The 20,866-nt window shown below is 37.1% G+C and overlaps 1 protein-coding gene across 3 annotated transcripts in view; it reads right to left on the bottom strand.

Annotated features, from left to right (window-relative positions):
• Positions 1-2,969: 2,969 nt before the first annotated feature.
• Positions 2,970-20,866, bottom strand: part of BLTP3B (bridge-like lipid transfer protein family member 3B) — a 49,808-nt gene continuing 31,911 nt past the window's right edge. For 2 of the 3 annotated variants that reach the window (XM_083858869.1, XM_083858870.1), the window contains 8 exons: positions 19,097-20,595; positions 18,458-18,633; positions 16,489-16,625; positions 15,640-15,790; positions 11,402-11,658; positions 9,140-9,248; positions 8,064-8,233; positions 2,970-7,364 (listed from right to left, as the gene is read on the bottom strand). In XM_083858869.1, coding sequence (XP_083714995.1) covers positions 7,239-7,364; positions 8,064-8,233; positions 9,140-9,248; positions 11,402-11,658; positions 15,640-15,790; positions 16,489-16,625; positions 18,458-18,633; positions 19,097-20,595 — 2,625 coding nt within the window. In that variant the 3' untranslated portion in view covers positions 2,970-7,238. Of the gene's footprint in view, positions 7,365-8,063; positions 8,234-9,139; positions 9,249-11,401; positions 11,659-15,639; positions 15,791-16,488; positions 16,626-18,457; positions 18,634-19,096; positions 20,596-20,866 lie in introns of those variants that run through there. The other variant, XM_083858871.1, reaches the window with a different exon arrangement.

The following is a 20,866-nucleotide window of genomic DNA, read 5'->3' as shown; positions in this document are numbered from 1 at the left end:
ACAGTAACTAAACATTCATAGCACCTGATTTAATTAATATTCAGCTTGTCTGTTTATTGTGCATTTCTCTCTTGCTGCAATTTTTAAGTTATTTTTCATAGAAATTCTCAGTCTCTCTTTTCTACTTCCTTCCATAACCCTATCTTTCTCACATCTCTTTTAGGATGGTTGTAGTGAAAATGTACATCATGCTGAAGACATGTTTGTCCTACAGCTCTGCCTTATCCTTTTTTAGTTACACACAGCTTCAATTAAGTTCTCACAGTAATCACCTCCAGTGTTTCAGGCTCACATTCTTCTGGCAGGCCCATTTCCAGTGGATATCAGGAATGGCAGAGTGGGTGAAATTGGATACTGAGTATCTGATACCTAAGTTTCCTGTTATTCATAAATTAATGTAGGGTCTCCTGATTGGCATAAAAGGTTTCCAAGGGTCCTTAAAGTGAAAGGACATCAGCAAAGTGGGAGATTATTACAGTCCTTGTCAGTTAATATCTAGCTAACACATGCAGTATGACGTTGCTCCATATATGAGTTTTATCACCAGATGGAGAAGAAAAAACATAAATTTTTACTGCCTATACATTACTATTTGCTGCTAAGTAAAAATATTCCTTTTAATTCCAGCAGGTGTGGATTTGAAGGCAGCCACACTGCCATTAAGGATGACAGCTATTCAGCCATGTAGGAACACGTTTTCATGAATAAGGTGCTCAGAATTTGTTCTAATGTATTGTTTTCTCTATACTTATCTCAAACACTCTTCCTTTTTCCTCCTTGACTTACAGTAGCTAAATAAGAGATATGTTTTGCATAATGAAAAGGCAAAAGAGATTAACTCTAGGTTGCCTTTGCCTGCTGAAGTATTTTGTCAAGTCCCATTTCAAGAAGTCTTTTAAATCTTCTTAACGTTATGACTTTGAAGGAGTTCTTTCCTATTGCATAAGCTGAAAATACTTCTGATAATTGCGAAGGAAGGTTTAAGAACCACATTCAGGTCATGACCTCTCTCAGATATATCTTCAGATGAGCATGGGTTTGAAACTTAACTTGTAGTTTCCACGAGTTACATTGCGAGCTGATTCAGAGGGATTTAGGACCCAGTTAAAGCAAATAGCTGATACTGCTTAAAGAATTTCTAAATGACTGTTCGCAACTTACCCTATTTCTTACATTACTTCTAGATAGGAAATGAAATGCTGGAGATGACTTTTTTATAATTCTTTAAGAAAGCTGTGGTATAAATACTTTCAAAAATATATATATACACACATACCAACTCAAAAAGTCTGTAAATAGATTCTTTTTTTGGTGAATACTGCAGAAATAGCAGATCTCATGTTTAGAAGGAAGTGATTTTTCAGGAGACTTCCTGCTAAGTTTGAGCAGAGAAGATTCATTTCTACATCAATCTCAGTTCAGGTAAGCAGCTGATTCTGCTGGTGTCCAGTATATTGTCATGTTCTGCAACTTGTTCTAGTATGTGGCACTGCAGGATGATGTCTTAGAAAACTCTCTATTGTACCTATCTTGAGTTCCAGCCTCTTGTTAGAAAGGGAATTAAAAATAAGTGGACGGGAAAAAACTACATTAAGATTCCAGAGGAATGAAGAGACAGCTGCTTTCTATGCTGTTTTCTCTATTTGACAAAGATAAGGCGATCCCATTCCTACAGTAAATTTTATATAAATTCCTTTTCTCTCTGCTTAGTCATTCTGCCTTTAAGTTTTTGAATAGCCAAACAGGATATAAAAAGAAATAACTCCAGATCACTTACCACACACTATAGTGTTAATATAAACTGTCAGGTTAGATTACCATCTGGCGAAGGTGGGTAAGGTAAGCATTTGCAAAGGACAACATTTGGTTATTCCCAAAGAAACACAGGATCTCTCTATATGTTCCTTTTATTAAAAACGAGGGATTTTTTTAGTTAGCAAGAAAAATGAAAAGTTGTTAATATCAAGGTGGAGCTTTTCATCTATACATTGATAGAAAAACCAGAAAAAATCATTCTACACTTTTAGGAGATAATGATGAAGAACAACAAATCAGGTAAAATTCTTACCATAAAATAAGTTTTTATCATTTATTTAAAGCTAAAAGGGGGAAGAAAATGTTTCTTCTGACACTGTTCAGGCAGTTTGTGTGATTTACTTAAAGAGGGAAACATATGCCATAAAGAAGGCAGTAGAAACAAAGCCAAGGTGTCTAAATTAGCAAAACAAAACCAAACCACCAAAGCAAACCCCTGATTTACAGTCGTGTTATGAAATGGAGCATGAGAAGAGGCTGGAAGCTCCAGGCTGCCTGGTGACCCTGCCCAGTGAGGTGGCTCCCGCTGCGCCCCCTGGCGGCAGCGCTGCTCAGCGCGGGGAGGAACCTCCGCCGACACATCCGCAGCTGAGCGCGGCTCCTCTTTACCGGCAAGACATTCACCGGCATGGACTGCAACATGGCAATTCTCCCTGCAAAAGCATTCTCTCGTCTCAAAAACTCCACGTTACTAGAACAATATAATTCCACTGACAGAAGTTGTTTCTGGCAGTTGCACCGTCCGTGGTAGTGGTGAAATGATGTTTGCAGATTGTTCTACAGATAAGTCGTGTAGAGGCTGCCTCTTTATTCAGCACTTACTGCCTCAGACTACCACTTCCGAAGCGTTCATTTGTCCATGTCTCTGTCAAATGTTTAAAATACGGACCAATTACGTAACTCAAATTAAATCATGGTGGTTTCAAACAGACTCTGTCCTAGGAAAACTGCATTAACCAGTTCATGCATTATGCGCCACACGCTGCCATCGTACTCACAAAGAAGATATAGCATAAGTTCATCTTATATTTACTTGCAAAACAATGCTCTCAGAGATTGTTAAAACAACATTAAAATTTAATACTGAGATTACACGGCAGAAAGCTTCAGGAAATACATATATTCCACTTCTACTCATACTAAAATGAGTGATGGCAAAAAAAAAAAAAAAAAAAAAAAAAAGCCAGGAGATAGTGAAAGAATAATAAAATAGATACTTTAATGTAAATGCTTATGAGTAGCTTGGGCAATGGCAGACAAAGACAAAAATGACCTTTAAAAAAAGTTATTATCTACCCGTTTAATTAGGTGGAAATATGAAAGATTCATGTCCTTGGGATGCAGAAGTTGCCCCTTACTTAAGGAGAGAACAGAGGCTATCAAGAGTTTAGCTGATTTTTGAAGATTTAACTTGTTTCAGCTAGCAAGTAGCATGACTACTTGCAAGACATTCTATAGTATCTGAGAAGCTGAGAGTTGCAAAAAAGTTCTTGAAATATTGAAGTATTCAAAAATATCTTCCATAAACTTTAAAATCAGAACAATTTTAATTTTTTATATAAGCATGCTAAAAATAGCTAAAACTGTAAACAACTATAACTACAGAGCTTTTATTTACCAGCAATCTTTATGCTTTTTCTTAATTTTATTGAGAAAGAAAGCTTTGTTCCTCCAGCAAAGACCATTACTCTTATCAAAGTTTTGCATCCCTTAACACAGATAAGTGATTAGCATGATCTTTGTGCTGCTTGTGCTTTCAGGTTTCCTGTTGTTACTAAGCAGAGGAGGTCACTGCCAGAGAACTCAGTGGAGTGAGCAGAGCACGCTGCTTGGCGCTGCACCACTGGGAGCCACTCATGAGCCTCAGCACTACAGCTGCACTTCAGCACTACAAAGCCTGCACTGGGTTCACAATGAGGCACAGGAAATGGGACTGCTATTCAAAAGCCAGTCAGCAGAAGTGAAGTGGCATGAGCTGGAATTAAAAAAAGATAAGGTTGTATTGCAGGGCCGTCAAAAAACTCATTTCCCTACTGGGAGGGGTGAAATAGTAGATTTCACAGCAAGTGCCCACAATTTCATTGCTACTTAACATATCAACGAGGTGATGTTCTGTTCTTACAGTAGAGAAAAAGACATTCATTTATTCCAGCTGAACTGGAATCTGATGTACTCTCTAAAATGTGCAGATGACAAAAGTGAGCTGAAAATCTACTTGAAGCATTTTGTGATGTTTTAAGAACTAGACCAATGTGAGCACATTATTTTATATAGAAATCATTGTGTCCATCATTACTTACCTGAAATCTGGTCACTGTAGGGAGTTTGCTCCTGCAATGCTTACATAACATTTGGTACTTTTGGAATTGTAGATGGTTAATACAAGTCTTTACCTTTATTATGACATTCTCCTTACATTTATTATAAAATTATTTTGAATAAAGGCAACCATCATGGCAGACAGATGAAGTTTTCTGCAGCTAGCAGTTATACTTTAGAGATCGCTTGTGATCCCAGATTAAGACTCTCAAATAATTTCCTAAGTGAGACAGTCTGCAAACAGACATGGCTAATGGAATTGGGAAATAAAGGCCTTAGGCAGAAGGGGTCCGAGCAGGTATGATCTCTACAAAACTCCCTCTTCACCAGGCCTTTTATAAGTAATACTATAAAGCCACAGAATTTTGATTTAAAACTGGTGCTTACCAACAAAGTTAGAGTTGCAGTAAGAACTGGAACAGCACATGCCAGAAAGATTCAGTGACTAAGTCTGGGAAAGGGCACAGCCTCTTTCAGGTGTGAGCTGATGGGAAAGCTTGATTAGACATTAAACCAGCCATTTCTAAACAAGATGAAGAATGTTAAGCAAAACTGCAGATCAGTTTAAATTTCCACAGAAAATATAAAACAAAAAAACACAGTAACAGTTTTCCTACCAGACTTCTGGAGTCAGTTTTCTATATACAATGAAGTTCTCCAAACTATCTTCCATATAGGTCTTTGCAGAATAAAAGCAAGATGTTCTACTAATAGTACAAACTTCCTGTCTAGGAGGTTATGAACACCAGCAGAGCCTTGAGGATAAATTAAGCCCTTTTTTTAAAAAAAATTCTGAGGCTTTTCATAACTATGTTTAGTATAACCTGTTAGAGCTTGGTTTAACGTTGGACTTTCAAACATTAATAAATGAACTCTCCCTCTGCAGTTTTTTTCAAAAACAAAGCACATTTCAGAATGACACAGTACTATCACTGTCAGTATTGTCACAACCAAGCTCACAACCAGGCACACCCATCTCCTCTGAACTGTCCTCAGGTGATGTTCATTACTGTACAACGGCCATGAAGTAGAAATGTATTCCCGTTATAGTGAAGTGCTAAGAAGTGATACCCTGAATTTCAACAACTGTACAGAGAAGGGCTGGTTTGGGCTGTTATTTTGGTTTGCAATTGTTTTTAATAAAAAAAAGCAAGTTTTAGTTTATGCAGTAAAAAACAATTTTGATATTTGGCATTTGATATTGCTATTTATTTCTTTTTAAAAATTAGGTAATTCTCAATTTAATATTCTAGCAACATGCTACTAAGCACTCTATACATTCCTTCTTCAGAATAATTCCAAATAGATCTTAACAAGGATAAACCAAATAAGAATTTCTTTAATAGTACCAACCAGAGTTAAACCTAGGGAGAAATCCTCCCCTGAATCTGACATTATATTTATGTGAAATTGCACCACACATATTTAATACTGTGTTGTCTTATGTAACTATGCAAATACAAATGTTTAATTTCTCTAATAGAAACATTGCGTGTGTATTTTTTCATCTAATTCAGAATAATAAAATAACAATTTCCATGGACATTAAGAAGTGTTTCAACTAGGGTTTCATACAGGAGGCTTTAAAATAGTGCCTGAACCAGTTGTACCACAGAGATCTTGATTAAAATCTACACATTTTCAGTAACTATTTCCAGCAGTGCAAATTATGTGTCCTCCAAAAAGTTTTAATGAAAACCATTTTAATTAAAACTGGTTTGACAGCCTAAATGTGCAAAGTCAAACCACAGGATACTAAATACTTTTTGAGATTTGTTTGCTTATCTACAAACAGAACTTCCCTCCAACATCCCATGGAGCAGAAACAATTGTGGTAACAATTAAAAGATTTTCATTTGTCAGATTCAAGGTTACTAGTTAAATTATTCAGTCAGTTTTATTTCCAGCAAAGACAATCTCTTATAGGCATGTATGGTTTTGTGTGTTGTTTCCTAATTGTTTAGAAGCACACTTACAGTCTCTATTTTACAGTGTTGTGCTCTTTTACTTTTTCATCTGTACCGTTTTTTAGCTGAAAATTATGTTCAGTTTGTACAAATCACCCATAATTTAAACTGTACAATTATAGTTCATGTAATCTCACAATTTCATTGGGTAATTAAATGATTCTCTACAGTTTATTAAAAAAAAAAAAAAAAAAGCAATATACAACTAACCAATCCCAATAGGATTTTTCCCCCTCAAAAGCACTGACATTACTTATTTAAACACACTGAACCAAATCCTTGGGCATGTCTGATGAGCTGTGCAGGAATCAGACATGCATGCAAAATGGCTCAACGCTCACCTGTCACCAAGGGCCAGATCCTATATCAGGGCTATATCCTCTTCAAAGAGAAAGGAAAAATAAAGAGTGAATGGCTAAATTACATCAGCTGTACAAATACTGTAGACCTTCACACAGAAGGAAAGACCAGTAGTATGCTCTCTTATTTAAATTCTCCAGCATTTACTGTTTTATTTTAGGAGTGAATATGGAAAGGATATACGGAACTCTATAGCACCAGAGGATTATACTTAAAATCCTCTTGGGGAAAATTACACTGAATGTAGGGCCAGTTTAGGCTGGTATTTTAATTTGCAGTAGCTATACTATTCTAGAGGATCTCACCTGTATCATCATAGTGCAAATGTAACCTCTTGTATAGGTATCTTCTGGCAACAATCAAACAACAAAACGTTAGAAAAAGAGGTACACCTTGTTAGTGAGGCGTGGTACATGGACTCTGTTATGTACCCAGGCACCTTCTTTCATTGCTGAACCATCCACTTTTCAGAAAACATTTTAAAAGTAACATTTCCTTTGATAATATTAAAAGTAGATGATATGATTTTTCCCTTGTAAATGAATAAAGTACAATATAAACTGATTGTTCCAAAGTCATTTCAGTTTAAAATGGGTTGAGAAAAGTTACAATGTTTAATGATGATTTCAGAATTTGGTTCACAAACTTTTTTTTGTAATGAGAAAACTTTGTAAGCAAAAAACCCCCCACATTTTCAAGTGATTTGCAGGCAGTATTTTAGGTGCCACCACCACCTGCAGTTATGATGATGATGCTTTGCACCAACAGAACACTGTCCTACTGATGTTCAACATTCATCTTCTTCATGTGATGAAGCAGGGCATCTTTTTCCATTTGGACCTCAGCAAGAGCCATTTTGGCTTTGGCTAGTTCATGTTTGAGACATTCATTTTCTTCAATGAGCTGAAATGATCCGGTTAGAAAAGAAAACTATTAGTATAACTCCACACTGAATGACTTTTTCCATTACAGTAACTTTTAAAATATCAAGTGCTCCCATTTGTTGCTGGGCAGAGGTTTGCTGAGGCTGAGTCAATTGCAACTGATTCTCAGTCAGTGAGTGTAGAACACGGAGAGAGTTGATGCAATTAGCTCAAAAGGTGGGATAGCCCGTGTTTCAGCTATGCCGTTTCCATTCTGGAGTGGAATGGAAATGACCCAAGATTCTGAGCTCTAGGCATAGATTGTTACCCAGTGAGAAAAACAGTCAAATTATTGTGTGGTTTCTGTCATCATCCATTCAAAATCTGGGTATGACTGATAGATCAGTAAGGATCTGACCAAACAGTCAAGTCCCCTGTCTTTGGCAGTTGCAGATGAATGAGGAATGAGGGAGATGGGGAGAAGAAAACTTCCTTATAGAACTCCCTCTGACTTAAAGGAAAAGAGTCACTGTGTAGTGTATTATTTCACTATTTAGAAAGCAGTATTAAATTGGTGAACCACACTATAATATCCACAATCCGTATTTTCCACCTCAAACAGATTTCTAAACAGAAGTGTATCACAGTCACACCCCCAGATAGCCTTACAATTATGATTAATAATGATTGTAACGTAATTTTGAGGGGGCAAGGTGAAGTCAAAATGAATTCTTAATACCTCATTTTTAAGGAAGTCAGATGAATCCCTGCTTGATTTAGAAGGTCTGGGTGTTTCCCAAGCAGTTTGCGTGGCTTGGTCCTGTGTTTTATGTTCAACAGATCCCACTGCTTGCTGCAATGTACTGCTTGAATTCTTCATCTTTGACACATCATTTACTTTTTGATTGTCTGTATTACAGAAATAGTGTGCAGGGGTTTTGTCAAAAAGATTTTTAAGCTTTATTCTTATCAGTACAAAATTAAACCCACCTAAAACAAATATAATATTAAGTACATTGATACTTGCCTCTCAAAACCAAATTTAAGAATAAAATTTAATTAAAACTCACAACCTTTTAAAGGAAGAAAAAAACAATATGTAACTTCCAGCCTGAAAAAAATAAACACATTTTTATACCAACCTGTATCATCACCACAGAATATGCATGCTGAATAATCAGAAATATGAGAACTATTAATATTGCTATTAACATACTGCCTCCAGATCTCTCCAAAGACAACATTAACATTTAAAGACATAGTGAGATAAACCTACAGAATCAAGGATTTAAATTAGAAGATAACTTTAATTACTTGGCATTAAAGAAACTTTCTAGCATTTGTAACTGAAGTGCACTATAACATGTGCTAAAATATACTGCTGCACATCAAGAGAAGAAGTCAGGGTCATGGTTTTACAGTAATTTCTACTACTATCTGCAACACAAAACAACAAAGATGGTAACCACCTTGGTAATCTGTAAAGAAAGGAAATATTTTTGTCTGCTTTGTAGCAACAAAGGAATCCTAAACTTACCATGATTAAGTGATATGCACTGATGAAGCATATCCTGATGACATTACAAGCATATCTTTATCTCTCCCAGGTTGATTCAACAGTGCATTCTCACAGCCAATACAGTATTCAAAAAGGTAATCCTCCTTTTTGTGACTACATTAGAATCATGGCATATGGCAACACAGCTTACACAAACCACCATCAATTATCTTTTCGTAATTAGTCCCATGTACGCACAAAGGCAAAAAACAACACGCCTATGGAATTGAGATACCAAAGTGCAAGAACATACAAACCTCTAATGAGAAAAGTGCCATCATCATTTCTTTCTATCCAGAGTATGTCAATATGCAGTTTTATGGGTACCAGCTCAGACGCCTTAAGATTTTCACGTGGACTGTCATCCTAAAAAATACACATAATAAAAAAAGAGTTTACAAGGAAATCAAAATAGCTAATTAGAATGTTTATTTAAACATAAGTGGATTTATTGAAACTTGAAAGGGAATGTTTCAGAGCAGAATTTTCTAATGGATCTCCACTAAACTTTGGCTCCATTTTTTTCCCCCCAGGGATTGTATTAAAGGCTCACAATTATCTCTGGAGTAAGTCTGCTGAACTCAATATATAGGCCAGCTAAAATACTTCAAAGTGTTTTTACAGACATCTCAATAAGATTATATCCCAACTCAAGACATTTGTTAGCTCAGGAGCTCTCTGAGTCACAGATAAGAAGCCTGTGCTATATCTGATTTTCCCTTGAACTATTTAAAGATTGAATGGGTACAGCTATCATTCTTGAGCAGATTTTGTCTTTTCAGAATTTAGTTTGGGATGACACCAGCTGCAGTTTAGTTATGCTACTGTACTTAACAGGAGAGAAACTTCACAAATTAATTCTTTGGGGTCTCCCCAGGAAGTCTTTATAGTTCATTATTCCTGTCAAACAGAATAACGCAGCCAGTATAATCAGAAACTATACATATCAGCCTCAGATGTGTACCAAGAAAGCTGTTGAGATACAGCTTCCAAAGTTTATTGAAACAGTACTGAGATTGCAGCAGAAAATGCAAACAATAAAATAATCTTTCTTAAATTCCTCCCTTGCCATGAAACACACTGTATCAAGTCTCATGCAGATGAAATTAAAAAAACGTACTGCATTGAATGGCAATGCAGCACACATTTGAACCATATCTTTTCATTCTGTAATACCCAACAACTCAACAGAAATGAACCATCTCTATGTGAAATTTGCAGTTTGTCAACCATCATGAGTAACTTCACCATGACTTGTGTGCACTGCTGAATGAGTACTTTGGTGCTTTTGCTGCCAAGTAGAATCTTGTTGCCAGTTTATTACTGTACATTCCCCATCTCAAGCAGCTGCTTTCTCAAGAACATTTTACTTAAGTCTGCTTTCTTGCCAATAAACCAGCACAATCCTGGTTTTAAATGCAAATGACTATATGTAAAGACTTAGCTATTTGCATTTGGGCATTCATGTTTGTGATCCACTGAAATCTGAGGAACAGATCCACAGCTCTTACAGAAAATGCTTGTGCTAATCCCGTAGAGAAGGAACAGCTCGAAGAGTGCTCAAATATCCTCAGGAGACTGAAAGGTTGTATCACTGAGGGAAGAAATACTGATGCATTTTGAGTAGTACACAAGACAACTGCCTCTCCAGTAAGTAATGATCTTGAAAGAATCAAGGCCTTAGCCTCAGATGTAGAACTGGAGCTGCTCTTCCAGTCCTCATCTTGTCCAAAGTTCATATGGGTGATTATTACTGTTGAAAGCAACGTAATAATTATCTTGGTTTTTCTGTTGTTCTACAGTCCTCAAAAAAGTGTCCTTATCTTTATATTCAGTGGTTGTACAGCACAGAACTCACCATCTTCTTTAAACGTCTGAAAGAAAGTCCCCTAAGAGACTTGAGCAGAAATGTTCTCCTAATGTTTTATTGGTAATATTTTAAGATATGGTGCTGAAAAATGCTTGCATTGTTTAGTATCTTTTTCTAGGTAGAGCAGAACATGAAATTTGGGTTGTAAGAAACAGTGTTCAAGTGGTAATGGAATTTCATAACCTTCTTCCTTATTTTGTTCAGAACTTTCATTGCAAGAACTAGCCTCCGACTAGGAGAGATAAATAACCTTTAAAATCCCTGGTTTATAATTAAAAAACCATATCCTCTGCTAAGCAAAAAAGCCCAACCAGAAAAACCCACATAGTGCCTCTAGAAGCTTGATCTACCTTACACATAAAATTCCCAGACACTGTCACTCTACAAGAAAGATTTGGGAGAGGAGGAAAAAGTATAAAGTATTAATTCATATACAAGTAACTTGGTCGTGCAAAAATTGACCTCCAGGCATACCACAGAGCTAACAAAATCTATGGATTTTAAAATTATTTTAGTATTATCTAAAGACCTTTCAGAGTATGATAGCAGTTTCTTTGAAGTTAACTGTATCCACATTAGTAGTTTATCATCAAAGAAACAAGATCACAATCCCTTTTTAGAGCAGGCAAGTATCTCATTGTTAACATACTTTTAAATTAATCCTTGCATTAGAAACTTTTATCTTCATAGGCATCACTTCTGCGACAGTTTCATCTTCTAGAAAATGCTGAATGTTTGTGAGAGAAGATGTTAGAAATTCAGCACTGAAGTTCTCCACATGACACTGAAGAAACCCATTTTTTACAGCTAGCAGGGAATGTACAACAGCACTAGGCCCGCTTTCCCATCTCAGACTAATCTCAGGTGATGAATTAACAGGTCCAGCCACAGATTTACAGTCAGAACCTGTTGCAAAAAGAGAACAAATTTGCATTAAAATTTTGTAATGTACAAAAAAATCAATTATGATGTAATTATTTCCACTTCTATTGTCCAACTGATTTTCCAAAAAGTACCATAGAGTTATTATTCATAAAAGGCAGTGTTGCAAATACAGAACTTCAGAGTAAATTTCTAAGTATATCACTTCAAAGTACAAAAATAAGGAGTACCTATTAGGGCTAGTACCTCACTGTGACAAGAGAAAGGACAATGCAAAAGTATCACCATCCACAAAAAAAAATTTTTGCTTCCTTGCTGCCTTGATGATGGAAAACCAATTATTTTGCATACTTTTCCACTAAGTCCTTAAATTTCAATTCAGAAAAACAATAAAGGCATTTCATTCTCTCAGGAGGGCAGGTATTTTCTTGGAAAGTCTGAACTGTCTGACTTACGAACCATAAATAGCAATGCAGTAAGATAGAGAGTATGACCACATATGCATTACTTGACTGGCAATAGACTTGAATGTTAAAAAAACTCTGGCACTTTCTTGCTAATTTCAGTATCTTTAATCAGTAAGGACAATTGCAACATTCAACCTAAAAAGTTCTAAAAACCATAATAAACCAAACTAAAGTAAACTAAAATAAAAATTTATGATAACCAGATTGGGTGGAGGGGGGTGACCAGTATCCATTTCTTGCACAAAGCAGTTGCCCCATGGGATTCTCAGGTCATCTCATCACTATGATGGCTGACCAACAGAAATTATCTCTATGGCAAGAAGCACAATCGCAAGTAACTATAGAAAAAACAAGCACTGAAGCTTGGAAGAAACTCAAGAAAAATCAACCAAATTATGTTAATTCATCATGTAACAGACATTGCCTAGAGCTACAGCAGCCTGACAACGTAATTGATTTGCTTTCCTATTTGTATATTAATTGGGTTCCTCTTCCTGTATAGTGTGCCAGTTCATGATGACCTGGCACAGCAGCAGAGTCAGGACTTATGCAGTTATCTACTGGCACTAGAGTCAGGGTAGATGGATACACTGTCAATCTGGGCCGACAGTGACCAATGGCAAGATGAACATGAGAATCTTGCTGTGAACCAGAATCTCTCCCTTTGTTACCTCTGTGAATAGAGGTTTCCACAACACCAACAGCCATGTTTCCATCCTTCAATCTTTTCAATGTTTAAGTAGTGCTAAATCTCATATTGCCCTTCCCCACAAAAAAACCGCCCCCAAAACCAAGCAACCAACCAAAACCATACTGCAAGTATCAACTTTCTTTTTAGGCTCAGTCCAGACAGAAGTGAATAAACGACCTGCAGCCCAGGAGAGAAGGGACACTCTCCAGATAGAAGAGCAATGACCACTCTGTTCAATTAATCTCTGCAACTGGTTTGGGAAACTTTGTTTCCCTCAAGGATCCATATACTTCCCACACATGCCGATAAAGAAATAAGCAGTAGGTGGCCTAAATATTTCTGCACCTGAAAAGAGTGCCTGCATCATTGCTGGAAGAATCCAAAGTACAGAAAAAGAGCAGAGGAAAAGACCACACATTCAGTCTCAGCCTTGAGTCAATTTTAGTTGTCTTGCAGATGCATGAAAGGGGCAGTGTCAAGGGAAGATGGAGTAAAAATGTGTTTAAAATTTTGGAAGCTGCTGTGAGCTCCTGTTGCCATTTCACAAGCATGGTCAGCATGGTAAGATCTCAGTAAAATCACAGCCCTCCCACAACACCTCTGCCATACTCCATCCTGTCTTCTTTTGGTTTTGCTGACAGGAAAGATTGGATAAAGTTGCAGTCCTGCATCCAACCCTGCAGGGAATTGCACAGCTGCCATGTAGCCCTCAACTTAGTCCAGGTTTTAGCCACATTCTTCCCTTTTAAAATCTACTGCACTAACACTATAGTAGATTTTAAATAGTTATTTTCATCCAGAACATCTTGTAGACTGTAATTATAACTTGAGCATTCACTGCATTGCATGGTTCCTCAGGTTACTGGTTTCAATTGTTAATGCAGCACTTGAGAAAGTTTTATTAAAGGTTTAAGAGATCTTTTATTGAGATATTATCATACACATTTGCTTTTATTGAGATATTATCACACACATTTTCTCACCTGTTCTTTTAGTTGTATTTTTTACCATTAACTCTTTTTAAAAGTCTCTTTTGATCTGATTCTCAAGCTTTTTCCAAACTTTTTCTCTTTTTGTTTCAATAGAAATTACTATGAAAATAGAAATTAATATGGGACACTGGGAGCAGCAGCAACTGCTTTTTAGGCTCAGAAGATTCCTGACAGTACAGAAATCACAGTGGGAAGAAAAGATCAGTGGCGAGAAGATGTACATTACAGAATAGGAGTGACCAGCAACGCATAAACAACAAAAAAAAAGTGTTGTTGGCTCAACCATTCAGGTACCCACAAGAAAGAGAAGGGAAGAGATGTGAAGTGGAAGTATTTGGAGATTCCAATCATGTTAGACCCTTTCTATCCACAAAATAATTAATGCACAAGCTTCTCATTATCAGCTGGGAAGCATTATCATTATCAGAGGTTTGAGCTGTAGATACACCCAAGAGCGGGAAGGTGGCATGTTCATATTATTTACTCCCTCCAGCTTTTACAGAGGATATGGCAGATAACCAGAAATCAATTTGTGTGCTGTATGAACTGAGGGTCAGGCATGAGTCCTCCCTGCTGGACCTTCTCCTAGCCTTCAGATGCTTGAATACAACATCATGCAACAGCTGCTCACGCAGCAGCTGCTGGCAACAGCTCAGCTTACCAGTAAATGGGTTCTTTAGCCAGGGCACCAGAGGCTGTACCACCTCTGAAGCTGAAGCACCTCCTGAACAAAAGCCATGCTGATAGAAGGTTGGAATACAAACGGCAGTTGCTATAGCTTTTTCCTGGGAAAGGATCTGAACCAGAAGCAGGTGCATTAGGGATCTGCCCCCTAAACCCTACAGTGCAACAAAGCTTACATCCAGCAATCCGTGTAGAAGACAGAGGGGAGCAAAGCAGACTGTGACATGAGCTGCCATGCCAATACATCATGCCAAGAAAAACACCTCATCCACGAGAACTCCGTTTTCTGGCAAAGAATGTATATATTGTACTCATGCCCAAAGAACAGCTCTGACAAGACACTGGTTGATCTAGCTGTGCAAGTATCTGGCATGAAACCATACTCCTTGTATTAAGCTTAAAAAAAACCCAAAAAACCAACCAACCAACAAAACCACCCAAATAACAAAACAAACAAAAATCCCAAACCAAACCAAAACCAGTTGTCTGTCTTTAAAGTTCATGTTTATTGAAGGAGGAAATTTTTAAGATTTTCTTAAGCCACACTTTATAAGCCTGTTTAAACTGTGTGTGTCATTTCATCTAGAGAAAGTGATCTTGAAAAAAAAAACACTCCTTCAAAGGAAGGTACATTAAGCAAAGTACTATTACAATCACAAGGGAGTTCCACCTTCACAAAAGAGTGACATAGTGCAATGTGTCATGGTTCCACCCCGCCAGCAGCCAGACTCCACACAGCCTCTCACTCACTCCCCTACCAGTGGGATTGGGGAGACAACTGGAAGGGTAAAAGCCAGAAAACTCATGGCTTAAGATAAAGACAGTTTAATAGGGAAAACAAAATCCAAAAAACATAGCCCCATATCAATCACTAGGAAGACAATTAATTCTACCCGAACCAAAACTGGCACATAATGCAGCTTATTTCATTTTCAAAAAAGCAAACTAATGACTAGAATTCAATGCAATGCAAATTTTGACTCACATGATCATACACAGTTCTAGTTATTTATTCTTCCTTTTCAATGTATGGTAATGAAGAAAAAAAAATCAGAGATCTAAACCAGCATAACAGGGTGCTAGTCTAACATAAAACTGCATTTGCATTTTTATTTACTTAGAACAAATGTTTCCCGCTCCAATTTCACCACACTGAATTGCTGGTTCTTACCAACAGTTCTGTTGCACAGATACTGTCGAACACCAATATTTCCCAGCTGGTTTGGTATCACTTGGTTCACCTGTAAGCATATTTCTGTGTCTTCTCCTCTGATGTCAATTTCACCATTAACACCAAATACTTGAAAAACCACAACAGACATCTGCCAACAAAACCCAGATAAAACAATATAAGATTATAAATGAATTTACAGTGATTATTGTTTATAAGGTATGTCTCAACCTTTTCCATCACAAAAGGAAAAAAATCCTTTGTATCCAAACCCCCTGCTCACAGAGAAGCACGAAGTTTTCTCATTTTCCTCTTTTATTTTTGTACACATTGGCTTTATAATGGATTGCTCAACAGCCTGTCCAAAGACAGACACTTATACCCCACTGACACCAATTCGGAACTGGCTAAAAAAGCCATGGAAGTGAGACAGAGTTTCCTTACTCTGACAAAGGAGCAGATGACCTATATGATACCTGAAATGTCAGGTATCAGACAACTTACTTACAACTGCATTCAACTTTATGCATATCATAAGCACAACCAAGCACTTGCAGTGCTGAATCAGACCACGTTAAAAAGCTAGGATAGGCTACTAAACTTTGGCTATCTGCATAGCAGTTAGCCCTTCTTCTTTATTTACCAGGTTGAGTATTTTTTTAGAAAGAAGTAGAAGCCAGTTTTAAGTCAGCTTTGGTGTCAGAAGATGTGTGTCCATCATCATTACTATTATTTTAGGTTCATTTTTCTAATGACTTGAAAAATCATCTCTAAAAGGATTCATTTCATTTCTGTTTAAAGGTTTAATTTATGGAATCATGTATTTTAAATGGAATACAATAATATTACCATTTCTTCACAAGTCTCATGAGCATTTTCTGAAGCAGCACTCATAGCATCTGGAGATGACCCATCACAATTTTCAATCACTGTACCTCCTTCGTGGACATTTTCTGATGGGCTTTGATAGTTTGTGGCTGTAATACCTTCCACATATACACCAAACAAAATGCAAAGTTAGCACAGCATAACCTGAATCACTCCTACATTAAGAATAAAGTCAGTTTTTTAACATGAGCTGAATGGCTTATTAAACAAATATTTATGAGGAACTGCCAAATTCATTCCTTTTACAGCGAGTTCAAAGTTCTAAATGCTAATCGAAAGTAAAGCAGGAGATAGTAACAAAACCAAAACAGCACTCTATATGCATTGTTAAAAAAAAAAAAAAAAAAAGTGAAGGCATTTTTTAGTCTTCCAAATAAATTAATATAAAAGTGATCTAGCAGGGGGAAAAAAAATCCAAGTTGTGTATCTAAAATACTGCACAGTGCCTTTAGAACAGATGCTTGTATGTTTACAGAAGTAAGCTACATATATTTTCATTAGACCAATCATGATACTGTTTCCTTGACAACTGGAAAGCACAGATACTTAACCTGCAGTTAAATATTGTTTACACATGCTAAAAAGACATATAAAGGTTATTTGAAATGGAAAATGTATTTTATGGCATACTCCCACATAAGCACATGCAGGAACACTCCTACAATTCAAATACATAACAGGCTTGTAAGTGAAGGAGTCTTCTCATTATTGCTCTAGACTGAAGAGAAACCCTACAGAAAAAAAATAGTCAGTCTTTATGTGTAGAGGCAGATGAGCCTGCCAAGCCTCTGCCCTGGAGGGATGTCCCTTGAATGGAATGTGATAAGCTCATCTCAACCCTCCCTGTGAGAGGTAACTCTTAGATGAGGCTGTTCTCTCCAGTCAGGGCAAAGTACCCATAATGCTCCGATATACCCATGTAGATCCCTTCTAACCCATTGGTTCTTCTTTGGCACCACTCCTGCTTTCCCCCATAAATACCCCACCTTCTGCCCATTTCAGCAGGGAGCTGTTATCCCTGGCCCCCTTCACAGGGTGCTAGACAAAAAAGGCTGTCCCTGTGGAATCACCACATGGCACTCCTGTCTCTGAGGCAGCCTGGGATCACCTCACCAGGCAGAGCTGAAATCACTGCTCAGAGCTGATCACTGGCTGCCACAGGCTGCACCTCGCTGAGGCTGCCTGGTGGCCAGAGGACTGCCCGAGACCCCTGGAAGGTTGTCTCTTGTGAGACCTCTCTCTCTGGGAAGGCTGCGCCACTCTGGGACAGACTAGCAGAGCCCCCTCAGCCATTACATTTATGCAAATTAGAATTACCAGAAAAGAGATAGCAATAAGATCATCTTACTCTATTTCTCAATATGAGAAAATTATTTCATCAGTATATGCACAGATGAGCAAAAACTGGACAAATACCTGCTATTACACAGTTGATAGCTGGGAACCACTCCTTAAGGGATGAGCTGCAAGACTACCAAACCTGTCTGCCTGGTAATTAGCATGACGAGCATGAGTGAAAACTCGTTTCTTTTCCATCCACTTCTAAAATGAAAGCTTCTTTACCACTTCAAGTGCAACACTGATTCAGGCTACAACCTGTAAATACTTACAGCCAAAGCAGTTGCTTTTAAGCACAGCAAGGAACAAATTCTACTTAATTCAGATTTGCAACACAGCACTTCAACACTCTTACTTTCCTTAAGAGAGGAAAATTAAGCAGTGTTAAAACTAAATAGTGCTGCTTAAGTAGTGCACATTATTGCTTTCCCCTGAAATGATTCACTGTGAATACACCTGGTATTACTCATGAAGGTAACAGAAAGAGTCTTCTGAAGTATCAGGATTTGCTGGACTAGAATCTTCTTGAGCATGACTTTAATAACAAACAACATTTACATGTATTGCTTAATATTCTGTTAAACTTACTTACCTTTCTCCAGAAAGCTTTGACTATCACTTCCATCACTCTCTATCAAATGATCCTCTAGCATCATACTATCAATAGAGATGGTATCCAGAGAGACTTGTGAAGGACTTCTCTTCATATTTTTGTAAGAGACAGAGAATGCAGGGAGGTTGGATGAACAGCGTTCCTTAGGCTTAGCACTTTTAAAATATAAAGATATGAGGACATTATTATTTAAAATTAAAGGAAATACATAGAAGTTACTAAAAAAAATTTCTCTAAACCAAGTAAGACATATATAAAAAATCTGATTATTCAATAATCCTTTGGTAAGAAAAAGAGGTAAATGTAGAAACATACATTCATCTAGGTATTTGTGTCAATATTTCCTAATATTTAAATTAAAAGTAAATAGTTTTAATCAATTAACTAACACTTCATTTTAACTTTCACTGAATGCTAGATACTGCATAACTTCTTACATGCTTTAAAAATTTTCATCTACTAGAACACAGAATCACAGAACAGCCGGATTTGGAAGGATCATTGAGTCCAGCTCCTAAGATGTTCCCTTCCTGCTAAAAGTACTAGAAGTCTGTGGCCAACAAGATTGCTAAGTATTTTCAAAGAATAGGAAAACTGATAGCATTGAATCTGTTATACCTTGAAGAAGACTGGGATGCAGACATTTTAACAGAAGTCACTTTGTCTTTGTTGATTTCAAGCTCTTCAGATTCTAAGGTAGTTTCTGTTTCCAAGTCAGCAACTTGGTTAGGACAGCCTTCAGTTGTGCCTTCCTGTTCATTTAACTTATTTGAGAATATGTTTCTGTCATCCTCTTTATCAATGAAAAATTCAGTAGAATCTTCTCTCTTACTTAGAATGGATACTGAATCCCTAGGATTCAAACTACTTTTCTCAGTTAGAGGTCCGCAGACCTCTTCTGAATCACTTCTACTAAAAAGTCCACTGCTTCCTCCTTCACTTGTATCTCCCAAACCTTTATCTGATGCATCATCGGAAAATGACATTGCTTTCTGCAAATCTGTATTACTATCTGATTTAAACAAAAGAGGATCTATTAAAATTCCTTTATTAACTTCAGCATTCAGAGGCTTGCAGTCATTTACATAACTAAAATTAGTAATACCAGTTTCCACTATCTTACTACCAACTAATTTACTCTCTGAAGTAAGAGTTTCCCCATTTCCCACAGGAGAGTGTTCTGATGCCACAGGACTTCCTTCCTCCTCAAGAGGAGATTTACAAGGGTTTCCCTGAGTCACTGGATGGAGCAGTAAGGCTACTTCTGCACTTTTCAGTAGGAGCCCAATGCAGACATCTGTTTGCTTTGCAGGTTTTCCCGTCACTGCCTCCACATCATTCCTTAAGTTTTCCAGGAGCAATACAAGAGATTCATGGAGAAACAGCAAAAAAAGATACTGGTAGTGATTGATCTGCACTTTTACATGTTTCTGAACATGGACAAGAACATGTACATCTGCATCAGAGGAAGAGCTTTCAGAAAACACTCCTGAAGTCACAGACATTTGCATGCCATTGGTTGAGGGCTCGGTCTCACTGCTGTAATACTCCTTTAGAAGTTTCTTACGCTGCAATCTATTAGACAGATCACTAGATTCACTTTTTGGAATGTTCAAGGCTGTCTGATTATGGGATACCAGCTCTTTTTGTGACTTTGCAAATCTTATTGGCTGGCAAATCCAAAGTGAAAGCGGGAAAGAGTCCACAAAGCTTACTGGTCGGCCTTTCCCACTTTTCATTCCTTCATAATCTATCCAAAACTGGGAAAAATGCACGGCCCAAACATCAGTTGCTGCAGATGTTTTTAATGCATATTTATTCAATTCTGGGATGATATAACCTTTATAAACATCATGCATTTTGGTATCTTGTTCATGAGCGTGTCTCTGGAAGATTGGATGTAAAAGATTAAAATTTTTTGGGGACTTAGGAAAAGTGGTGAAAGTTCTACTGAAAAATTCAGTGTCCTTGAAGTTCTGAAACAAAGCTTCTAGATCAGAGTGTCTGCAGTTTGGTGAGCATCTGGTATTTGTAGCAATCATCTCTGAACTTTGAATGGAAAGTGCACAAGGTTGATCTTTATGAATTTCAGGTTTGTTTTCAAATGGTATGATGATCTGCAAGGGAGAAATACATTTTTTCTAGTTAAAAATATGTAGATTAAGAAGCTATACAATGAAAGAAACAAAATAACAGCCATGATAGCTGATACAAAGGAATATAATTATAGTTTTACGAGAAATCAAGTACAGGACATAGAACAGAGGTAAGTCGGGCTCAAAGACTATGATTTATGTTCTCTCTCATTTTTAAGAAGGATGCTGTGGCATCAATATTTGTACAAAAACATAAGAGTCTCAGGCTTTTCTTATCTGAAGGTCATAAATT

Source organism: Zosterops lateralis (genome assembly GCF_965231275.1).
Source record: "Zosterops lateralis genome assembly, chromosome: 4".
In the NCBI taxonomy this organism is placed as follows: Eukaryota; Metazoa; Chordata; class Aves; order Passeriformes; family Zosteropidae; genus Zosterops; species Zosterops lateralis.
The sequence above is the reverse complement of the archived record's forward strand: the minus strand, read 5'-3'. Positions and strand labels throughout refer to the sequence as shown.